This window comes from Perca flavescens, chromosome 15 (genome assembly GCF_004354835.1).
Source record: "Perca flavescens isolate YP-PL-M2 chromosome 15, PFLA_1.0, whole genome shotgun sequence".
In the NCBI taxonomy this organism is placed as follows: domain Eukaryota; kingdom Metazoa; phylum Chordata; class Actinopteri; order Perciformes; family Percidae; genus Perca; species Perca flavescens.
This window is the reverse complement of record NC_041345.1, coordinates 12,110,347-12,122,124: the sequence shown is the minus strand read 5'-3', so window position 1 is coordinate 12,122,124 and position 11,778 is coordinate 12,110,347. Positions and strand designations below refer to the sequence as shown.

At 39.0% G+C, this 11,778-nt stretch overlaps 1 protein-coding gene across 4 annotated transcripts in view; it reads left to right on the top strand.

Annotated features, from left to right (window-relative positions):
* Positions 1-1,139: 1,139 nt before the first annotated feature.
* The window catches only part of prkar1b (protein kinase, cAMP-dependent, regulatory, type I, beta), a 73,806-nt gene continuing 63,167 nt past the window's right edge, over positions 1,140-11,778 (top strand). For 3 of the 4 annotated variants that reach the window (XM_028599379.1, XM_028599383.1, XM_028599381.1), the window contains exons 1-2: positions 1,140-1,243; positions 2,537-2,724. In XM_028599379.1, coding sequence (XP_028455180.1) covers positions 2,551-2,724 — 174 coding nt within the window. In that variant the 5' untranslated portion in view covers positions 1,140-1,243; positions 2,537-2,550. Of the gene's footprint in view, positions 1,244-2,536; positions 2,725-11,778 lie in introns of those variants that run through there. The other variant, XM_028599384.1, reaches the window with a different exon arrangement.

The window sequence follows — 11,778 nt, the reverse complement described above, 5'->3', positions numbered from 1 at the left end:
ACTAAAGCAGAATATTCAGCAGAAATAAAGGACTTTAAGGTATATCCTAGAGTGGATATTATTATTATTATTATTATTATTATTATTATTATTATTATTATTATATTATTCATGTGCAGTGATAAATAAAATGTACGTTAACACCGAATGAGTATTTTATATTGTTTGATATGTGTATCGTTAGTTTTTTGTACACTTTTGCTTAATGTATTTGGTACCCCTAAAATCACATGTGGCCCCAGCCTGGAACCTCCATTTGAAATGGTCTAGAACCACCACTGGTTCCAGGGCATAGTCTGGCACTGAATCAGAAACATCCTTTTTCTGTATCTCAGCGAGCGCACTCATGATGAGGGCCGTAACCATTATGAACATTGACATAAGGTTATGTTTAAAAAAACAATCTGAAAATGTCTGGGTTTTGTGACAGTTAAACATACACATTGATTGGCTCAAGTAAACAAAACGAAAAATAATTTAGGGTTACTAGCCTAAACCAAAGTTGTATTCCTGAAGGAGAAGGATGTTAAAACAACATTTTCATATTGGGAAAAACTATTTTTTTTAGTTTTTAAATCAGCTTTATTGGCCAAGTATGTGTACAAATACAAGGAATTAGACTCCAGGTGTTGCTCTAGTAGGGAAGACAGAAACAGACAGCTAAAAACAAGGAACAGCTGAGGTATAACATATGACAAGCATAAACATATGTAGGTCTACAGTGTATGTTTAATGTAAACAAAAATACATTTAGTGCAAAGAGTGCTGGAATAAATAAGGACATATGAAAAATCCACACAATTTTAGCCAGTATCCTTTATGGAGTCTGGTAAGAATTGTGTGAGAGGGATGAAAGGTGGGTGGGTCGGCTGGCCCTGCATCACAGTCAGATGTTACTTTCAGGGTTTCTCTCTCGGCCTAAATAGCGTACGCATACAGTCTGTCTTCATATTTACAGATAAACATAGTTCATTGTTACTGAAATACACCCCAATCCCTTTTCAAGGTGGATGTTTCCTTTAAATATGTTTAACCTGCAAATGCACTGGCGCGTGGCCTCGAGAGAGTACCGCTGCGGTCGAGAGGATGACAGATTGACGTCATCGGGACTGACGCAGAGCGAGCCGAGGTATCAGAGAGGCAGAGCAGCAGCAGCACCAGCATCCCGGCTAACCAGCGGTACCTCACCGATCTCCCATCATCAGCCAAGTGGTTTCTCACTGAGCATCCTCCAGAAAGAACGGTAGGGACAGCAGCGAGAGCAGCGACTACTAGACCGTGTTTTAATGAACCCATCGGTTAGGATCAAGCCCTTCATAGCGTTTACATCGCAGTAAATTCCCCTTCGTTGTGGTTTGGTTGTCATTATAAGGTTAGCAGAGCTAGCAGGGCTAGCTGTCTTTTGGCTGCAACTAAACAGGTGCTCGTTCATCACTAGATTCACAGTATGCATGGCAATATTGTTATACGTGGCACTGTTTTGTTGTTTGCTGTGAAGAAAACTTGGTAGATGCCATGCCCTAAAGGCATTTATCATGCATTTAAAAAAAAAAGAAGAAAACATCGTAGACGTGATTTCCATATGAGGAAGTGATACGGGGGAGTTAGCTACACCTGTCCAGCTTCCTGTCTTGCTATGAGACATGCTGCTATGTTATTTGACATAACTGTAGTCTGACATAATTGTGGCTGTTGTCATTATATAATTGGCTTTGCATCCAACTGCTGAAGTGTTTACTTTCACAAGTAACATATCCGTTTAAGCCAGTTTCCAAAACGTTGTTCAATGTTCAGTCATCTTCACGCAAAAAATGGACATGCATTAGTAATACATCTGTTGTGCATGAGGTGTGTAAACCCCACTTAAATGCCTCTGTTAATTATGTCATTTAGAGGCAATTAACCATAACCCTCTTTTTTGGGCTCCTTCTGTCACATGTCCACAATCAAACACAGGGAAAAGGCATGCACATTTGCCACACTTTCACTAATCATATGTTGACCAAATAAGATCTTAAAGCAGACCTGCTCATTTATATGTAACATTGGCCACAATAGTATAATACACCCACATAGCCTATATTAAATGGATAGCTACTATGGTATAAACAAAATAGCAAAATCCCAGTTGACCAATTTATATTGCTTTATGGTGTATATATCGTCATATCGCCCCAACCCTATAACTGCAGCACCATGTTTTTTATTGGTTATTGGTTATTTATAAAATGAGCCATCTTCTACAACTAAGGAAGGTAACATACAATTGCATCAATCATCATACACTGTCATGTTTTGCAGTTCATGTCATGAGATCACATGAGTCCTCGACAGGAACCATAAGCAACAGGGTGTGAAATGTCCACTCACCTCCATTCCACGATTCATTGCTCCTCCATTCTCTATCCTACTTTCCTCTTATCATACTGTATGCGCTGCATTTCCCCCCCTCCTTTGCCCCTGTTCTACCACCTTCTCTATTCTGCTTTCCCTCCCCTCCTCTCATGGTCCACCCTGTTTTTTCCCACTGCCACAGAGATAAAAGATAAGATGGCCACCTCCTCCTCCACTCTGGAAGAAGACGAGAGTTTGAAGGGCTGTGAAATATTTGTGCAGAAGCATAACATCCAGCAGATCCTCAAAGAGTGCATTGTGAACCTCTGCATCGCTAAGCCTGAGCGTCCTATGAAGTTCCTGCGGGAGCATTTTGAAAAGCTGGAGAAGGTTGGTGATAACAAAGTTTTGTATGATTTAGATTTCTTAGTCTGAGTCTCTCTGTTATGTGGAGGCTCCGTGTTGCCTGAAATCTTGTGTGGTGAGCTTGAAGTTGGTAATTATAATGTACTTTAAACCTAAATACAATATATGACATGAATGTTCATTGCAGTGTGTGCCAGTTACCAAGTAGGGATTTCTTGTCTGATTTCTCTGATATCAATATTTCACAATACAGCCTATGTAAATAAAATAGTCTATAAATGACACAAGGTTATTACAGGCTCAGTTACACGCTGTAATGCTGTTTTAATGTTGTGGATACTTGCATGTGTAAAAAATACACACCTCATCAAGTGTGCTGCTATTTCATGTGTACCGTGCACTGTGCACAAACACTGTTTTATTTGTTTGTTACATTGTATCTCTTCAACCGATGTTTGTAACACCATCACATATGAGCAGACAGAGAACATCCCAGTTAGTTACTGTGTTAAAATAACAGACTGTGCTCAAACTGTTATAAAAGAGCTTTCATTTTTCATCCTATAATAGGAGAATCCATTAGGGAATGTGAGAGGAGCACCCATAAAAGGCCAGTGTCCTGTTTGCAGGCTCGGGGAACAAACTGTTTGTATCGGCTTGTCTGTCTACGAGCAGAGAGACACAAGAGGTGACACATTCATTTAATAATAGCTACAGAGATTAGAGTAGGCTTTTGCAAGAAGAGGGAAAAGAAAGATCATAGCTAGAAAACAGGTCAAACAGGGCAACCTCTGTAGCACATTCATTGTGGCTGACAAACAGTGTGTTTTTGTGTCTGTCTCTTTTAAGCAAATGTGTTGGCTCCGACTGGCACCTCTACAGTGGCAAGATGCTTTTTACATGAAAGTTGCTTCACTGACTCCTGCTATATTTATTAGGTGATTTTTGAGCTAAATACCTTTCAATCTACTAGCAGGCACACCATACTGCTGATTTAAAGTTATAAGAAGGCTAATACTATCAGTTTTTTCAGCTTTTTTTTTATAAAGGATCATAGGATTTACATATGTATATATGTCAATTGTTATTGTGCCTAATATGCAAGTTAAGTTTTCTCCAAAATAAGGTTTCCCAGAGTTTAGCCTCGGTGGATGTTCTTTCCCAACGCTTGTCTTTGATCAGGCAGAAGCACAGATGGGTAGTTTGATCATATGATTTTTATTTGTTTAAACAATGGGCTCTACTCTTTCACTCCTGCTAGAAATAGGTCACAAAGGTGTATGAGAGGGAGCTGTAGGCTGTCGCTGGTTGCCCTGAGGAGAGTTTAGGCTTTAGATAGTAGTCTCCAACAAGAGAAGTGATTGTGAAGCACCATCAGATATAGCAGGGCTGAAGTTCAGCATCCTGATGCCCAGAGGAGGGTCACCATGCTTGCTGCTGGGATGTGTGCGTCTGTGCTAGCATGTGAGAGTCATCTGATTTAAAAAAAATCTGAAAAATCAAAGACTTCATCATGTTATACAAGTAATGATGTATAGTGAATTATATTTATTAATGTATTGTCCTGGTATTTATTTATCTATACAGACCAATCAAACCCTTATTTACAACAATCTGCACCTAGAACATATTAAATCTAGGTTTTCAGGACAGAACCAACAAAAAGTTCCAAATGAAGGCTAGACTGTTCTCTTTAATATGTCCTACAGACTTCTTTATGTGTTTGCATCTGTCTGCTGTAAGAATCTGGAGCAGTGATCCTCGCAGAGCTCTTTGGCCAAGGAGACAGCATTGCTAGTGGAGCTTCTGCTGCTGTTAGTGGGGACTGTAATGCTGCATAGTCAGAGAAGCAGCATGAATACTAATAGATGTGATGGAGCTCAACAGAAGCATACAGTAGCAAGTTACAAGTGATTCATGCTGTAATATGACTGCACGCTTGCACACTGTGTTTTCTAGCTCAACAACAAATGACAAACCAAATTTTATTTTTTAAAGATTATTTTTTGGGCTTTTCCCCCCCTTTGATATTTGACAGGACAACTAGGTGAGAAAGGGGGAAGACATGCAGGAAATTGTCACAGGTCAAATTCAAACCCTGGACCTCTGCGTCGAGGCATAAACCTCTCAGTATATGTGCGCCTGCTCTACCACTGAGCCAACCCGGCCACCATCAAAGCTTTTCTGTTGTGATCAAAACCCGTTTATGTTTAACATATGCAGAGCAGGTTGTATGAAAATCATTTACAAGTTCTTCGAGAAGGAAATATAAGAGAGAGGAAGATCATTTTATATTTCTTACATTATCTAAATAGATAGCATAGATAAACTGGCTATAGTACACATGGGCCTTTATTTTCCTGAAACTGGGCTTTGGTGTCCAGAGGCGACATTGCATTGTGTACAAGTGGCTGGTGAAAGATAATGCATTGTTAGGTGGGAAACATTATTGCATGTGACATGCTCCACTCACTGCAGTACATATCTCTCACACCCTGTGCAATAACGTAATGTATGTCATGCTCTGCTCAATCTTGCTGCCTGTGCGACCGCAGCTACACTTTTCAACACACTATCTCTACTGCTGTTGCTTACATATAGCATTTACTCAGCCCCATCCCCACCTCGGAATCACCCTGTAGGCTCTGATTATAGTGTCCTCAGAGTTGTTTTTTTCTATTCTAATTTTTGGTTTCACTCCCAAATCTCCCCCCTTTACATGTGACATCAAATACTGTTATTTAAAAAGCAATCGTCTGACTGCTTACATGATTGCAAAACTAACAGCTCCGCATAATATTTCTGTTTACATGACAGGGAATATTATTTATAATATTTAATATTAATATTTAATATTTAATATATATATATATATATATATATATATATATATATATATAATATATATTATCTATATAGGAAATGAGATTTGGAGTTTTGCTTAAAAAAAAAGTGCCCCACTATCAAGAGGACTCAAATGGAAGACACATCTGACACTGTCGCAGTGTTTTTAATTAGTTCAGGTTTCCCCAACAATTTTTGACTTCCAAAAAAAGATACTTGATTCACACCGTGAGGCTGTCATCTTAAACTTAGAATGTGTTTGCACATGCACATAATGACACTATGATCATATGTTATCATTGATGCTTAAAAAGCATATATTAGGGTAGCAAGGGTCTAAAGTATGGCTTAAGGAGCAGGGCTTGAAATTAAATCACCTGGCGTATACAAGTTGTTAGAATAAAAAAAAAAAGACTTCAGCCTTTTAGCCCTCTAGGGTCCACAGTTGCCCAACACTATTCCAGGCAAGCCTTCTAAATCTGGGCTTGTGATGTTAGATCAGTCATTTGTGGAATTGGAAAAGGCCATATTTGTTTTTGTGATGTCCCAGTTATTTAAGAGGCTTATAGTGCTCCTTTCCCCCTGCGCAGGGTAACTTTGAGGACTGTATTTGGTCCATTTATGTCTATTTATTCTGGATTTCATTTTCTATCTTGTATTGTTATTAACCTTTATCAGTGTTCCAGTAGTGGAAGACCATTTTTAAATCCAAAACATATGGAACTTTAAGAATTTTGTTGAATCAAGGTGTCAGGTATTGTCTCTGAAGCTCTTGTTCTCAACAGAAAATGCACTTTGTCGTCACATTTTCTCCTGCACATCACCCTCTATGTTTGTCTTTGTTTCTCTTTCTTCGCTCTCAGCCATTTTCGTCACTCGACGCCCACTAGAGGCGGTAACCTAGGCAACAGTAGAGGATAGATAGACTGTAGTCTATCCTGTGTTGAATGAGTCCCTTTATTTACAAAGTTAATTCCATCTCTCCTCTAATGTGTTCAAGTTTCTTTTTGTGTGCCAATTAGATCACCGTGGTATTCTTTCTCCCCCTTTGCCAGACATAACCTAACCTCATATCTGCACAGGATCCATTTCATACGGCATTCTCAAGCTTATCTTGAAAATCTTTTTTCTCTGTCTCGGTTTCTCCATCGTCCGCTCTCACAGTTTTGTTCTTTGATGTTATGTTTTTTCCTGTCTTCCTCCACATACATACATACTTCATTTTCTAACTTTCTTTCTTTCTATCTTGGTTTCTATTTGGTGTCTCTCTTTTAACACACACACACACACACACACACACACACACACACACACACACACACACACAAACTTGAGGGCATACAATCATTAGTCTGACTAGTTTTAACTTTTGTTTTGACATAATAACATGTCTTTGGTACTCAGCTGACATTATGAATGGGAAAATAACAGGTGTCTCACTCCTTTTCATCCTGCCTAGTAATGCATGGTAATGATGCCTTTGATCCTTACAACAGTAGATTCAAATGGGTGTTCTCATCTCCCCCACCTCTATCAGCTCAGCTCACTGTGGAATTTGCATCTCAGTGAGTAGTGAACCTTCATTTTTGGCACACTATAGTGTAAAAATACATTTTATGGGACACCTTAGCAGAGTTTTGAAAGTAATCTGACATCTCTTAACTGCCGTTTTCTATTTGTTAGTGTGTTTCTCACTAGTATTTACTGTAGCGTTACACTACATTTACAGTAGTATACCTGTAATTAGGCAGTAAGTTTGTTTCTTATTAATACAGAAGCGTGTTGTGCTCTCCTATGAACAGCAGAGATATTGAAACAGTGATTATTAGACTGAATGTGCCAGGACTGAATGTGTGAGTCTGGATATGTCATTCAGTATATCAAGTGAGCAGCTTCCACCGCAGATGTTTTATTGAATTAGGAACGTTGTGTGTGTCCGGATGGCTCCGTTGGTAGCGCAGGTGCTCCTCGAAGCAGTGGGTCAGGGTTCGACTCCGACCTGCGTCCCTTTGCTGCATGTCGTTCCCCCCTCTCTCTCCCCTTTCATGTCTTCAGCTGTCCTGTAAAAATAAAGTCCAAAAATGCCCCAAAAAATAATCTTAGAAAAAGAGTTAGGCTCATTGCGTCTTCATTAAGCTTAACAGTGTTTTCTGGCATCCCAGGACCACCGCCATTTATAAGAACCAACTTGCAAAGATTCCTGGTTCCTTTTGTAGCACTTTATTTCCACAGAAGACTTTCTCCTCTTTCTATTTCCGTGAGAACACATCTGATGATGTTAAATGCATCTCTCTCTTTCTCCATCAACACTTTGATCATGAAAATACCACCTGCACTGGCAACTAAATGTTCAGCGCACTCCTCAACTCCATCTGTGTGTCTGTGGTGCTTGGATATGAGTCTAAGCACTAAATTGTGTGACTACATGCCTCTGCACTTTTCTGTAATCTCAGTCAAAACTTAGGACCCATTGAAAATGTTGCTTTGTCATATTTTGGAGTTCTGTTCCCCATTAATAAAGTGAACAGGTTTAGTAAAATCCCTTTCTATCTTGTTTTTTTTACAAGGCCCTTGCAGAGGAGCAGTTGCTAAACAGTTTCTGCCTTTTTCTGTATAGTGTATGTGTTTGTAGTCATGTTATGTTGTGCTAAGGTTGGCACAATGCCTACTGTGTTCCTTACGCTCACAGGGCTGTCATAAGTTTGTGTCTCATGCTTCACTCCTGGCTTTTTACAATTTCTCCCTTAATCCTCTCGGCCTCTTATTTTTTCATTCCCATCTCTTTCATCAGCAGATGTATCCATTTAAGTTTTGTCTCACCCACTAGTATCCCGTCTTTTATATATTTTGGTTCTTCTTGCTCTTTTCACGCATTTTCTTTGTTGACCGTCTCACTCAAAATTGCTCTTTACCTCCTTTTCTCCATCCAAAATTGGAATTAAATAAAACACATTCCCATTTCAGCATCCATTCATTGCCTTTAGAATACATTTAAAAGAGATTGTATTGTGCAACCCTGAAATGAATCAGCTACAAACTATTGACATGCAATATACCGTAAATTATAGTTTACCATCACACAATAAATGTACTTAAATGATTAATCAATTATGAAAATATTTTTTAAATAAATGTTCTGTTTGAAAAAATAAGAATAAAAATAATTCATTACTTTAATTAATTATTTTTATTCTTATGTTTTCAGCTCCAATATTGTATTTATTGTACTTATTTACTTTATTACTTTGGTTTTATTACATGATGTGACTGCCTAAGCACTTTGTAACTATCTTAGGAAAAGTGGTATTTAAATTAAAGTATTTCTACACCCGTTTAACCTTAATTTTGTCCCCAGTTTTTGGTTTTAAAATATAACATAACTGCATCAAGAAAGTTAGACCTCTTTCTTTGTGTCTCTACATCTCTACTGTATGTAGGCCAGTGCCTCATTGATTATACAGTATATTGGTGCCTACCGTCCCTCAGCATCATAAAGCATGTTGAGTAAAACTATTTTTTACCGTACTGCATCAGCTCTGTTTGAAAGATCCTATCACATTGCATTATGAGAGAGTTCCTCACCCACTGTCTGTCAGTCGATCAGTCAATCAGCCACTGTCTCGCCGTCCCCTGTAAGATGAGAAGCCTTTCTGTGCTGCCAGCCATTGAGCTGTCACCAGAACCTATCATAACAAATCTGCCAGTTCCTTCAAAGGCCTCTGATTGACAATTTGTCAGGAGGGTTTGGTTCTTTGTTGAGTCTGCTGAGAGCATTAGAATTAGGTGTAGCTTTGGATTATCTCCCCTATATTCTATGTTTATTTTATGTTGTTTCAGTCTTCCTCTTGTTTTGCTCTGTAACTATTTAGACCAATCTACATATGTGTGTGCCAGGGATGTGTATGCAAACAGCATATTAGCAGCACAGGTCTAGAATATTCAGTTTATCGTCACAAACGGTATGTACCATACAAAGGTTTGTAGCACAGTATAATTGGTTTCTTCAGCCTCTGTGTTCACTCATCACCACCATGCTGGGAGTAGGGTATTCTGTCAAATCAGCCTATAGGGGGCAAGCAGTGACCCGGGCCTAAACCTCCTACCCAGCCAACCTTGGGGCCCCTACAGGTAAATCGGACCCCTAGCCCCTGTTTCCCTGGTGGTCCTTCTTTGTCCTCTCTCATCTGCCCGTTGCATGCCTCCTTCCTCCCTAACTAACCTGTGGTTGGTGTGAGAGAAAGAGAAAATGTTTAAGGTGTACAGCACTAAGGTGTAAAGCCCTGGGACAGAGAAGTGACGATTTGAGATTGGCAGTCAAATCAGGCTCAGATTGAATCATTGAATAGTCGACTATTCGGAGCCATCCCTACAAGATATACTTGTGAATATAAATATTTCCAAGACACATGCAATGACCATGTCATGCAACTGCTGAGTTAGGGTACTGGCACCTTTCTTTGGTCCAATTCATGCGCTGGTTAAAGAGATACCTACAGAAACTACACAGGAATAAAGGTGTGTAAAGGATGTTTGCCTGAGCAGTTCACTAATGTTCCATCCAGGCATAGCATTGGGAAAGCAGGTAGAATCATTTGGTATTACTAGCAGATTGCATACAAATTCTAGGGCTGCAATTAACAATAATTTCCATTATTGAATAATCAGAGAATTCTTTTCTTGATTAATCGGTTATCAGTATTTTCTATAAAATGTCAGAAAAAAGTGAAAAATGTCCATTACAATTCCCCAAAGCCTAAGCTGACATATTCAAATGGGTTGTTTTGTCAAACCAACAGTCAAAAATCCAAATGTATTGTGTTTAATATTTCAGACTAAGGAAACTAGCAAATATTCACATTTGAGAAGCTAGTTTTTGTAAAAATTTACTTAAATGGTTCATTGATTAGCAGAAGTGTTGCAGATTCATTTTCTGTCAATTTACTATGCATTGATAATGCATCAACAGAGTTTCAGCTCTAAATAATTCCCTTTTCAATTCTGATTTATAGGATGCATGATGCAGTCTTGATAGATGTGAAACGTATCTTATAGATTGGTTGAACGTACTCAAAGCAGTGAACAACAGCGACCCCTTAATAATGAAAGAACTCCCACTTTTTCCCACAGAAAACTGTACTTGTGATGTAAGGAGCAAGGTATGAGTCTTGCTCATACTATGAGTCTTGGCCGTCATAGTGTAACAACAGTTTACTCACGATTACTTGGGATGGAAAGGCTGGTCCCCAGAAGTTTATTTTAGAATTAAGACTTGGTTGGAGTGTAAGTTGTGTTAATGGTTACGTTTTTAGCAGTTAGATTTGAGAGGGTTGAGTAAAAAAAAATGAAAAAAGAATGTCATAAATGGAGAGTTACCATTAGGATAGGAGTGTGTATGTGTTCAACCATAGAGAGTGAACATCATTTCATAGCCAGGAGGTCAGCTCTGCACACACACACACACACACACACACACACACACACACACACACACACACACACAGTCCTAATACAGCAGAAAACTTTCTGTCCATTGTGGTGCTGTAATGGTGTGGAACAGAGTGATGAGTAGACTGTTAGCTCTGCTGGTGGATCAGCTCTCCATGCTTCATTACCTGTGTGTGTATGTGTGTGTGTGTGTGTGTGTGTGTGTGTGTGTGTGTGTGTGTGTGTGTGTGTGTGTTTGTGTGGTACATTGTTTTTGGTTCACTCGCATGCTTTCAGCTCTGACAGTGGAGAGAGAAATTGTCTCTGTCGCCGGATTAGGGCAACCTAAGGTAACCGCTTATGAATGCTTCCTTTTTTCTAACTAATATCCGAAATTAACTTCATGGAAGAACAGATATTTTGATGTATTTGTGCTGTGAGCCTACTGAGCCTCTCTGATGGGTTCAATGCTTTTGCGCTGATGGGTGGTTGGGCTGATTAATATTGGTTAGTCATAGCTATTAGGATGAGAGTTAGTCATAACTTTTGTTCATATCGTATTGGTGCAAATTGGTTCAGGGAATGAACAAAACAGGAGTGGCCATTTTAATATGACTCATCATCCATCATTAAAATTTGAATTGATAAGGGTTTAATAACAGTGACTTTTTGAGAGAGTGTGGGGATTGCATGTCATCTTTTGTCCGTGTCTCCATTATTTGGTATATCTCTGACCCACAGTTACTGTGTTTCTAATGGAAAGTCCTCTTTTTACAGAGCTTCTGTGTCCTGTTTACGTCTGTGTCCTCT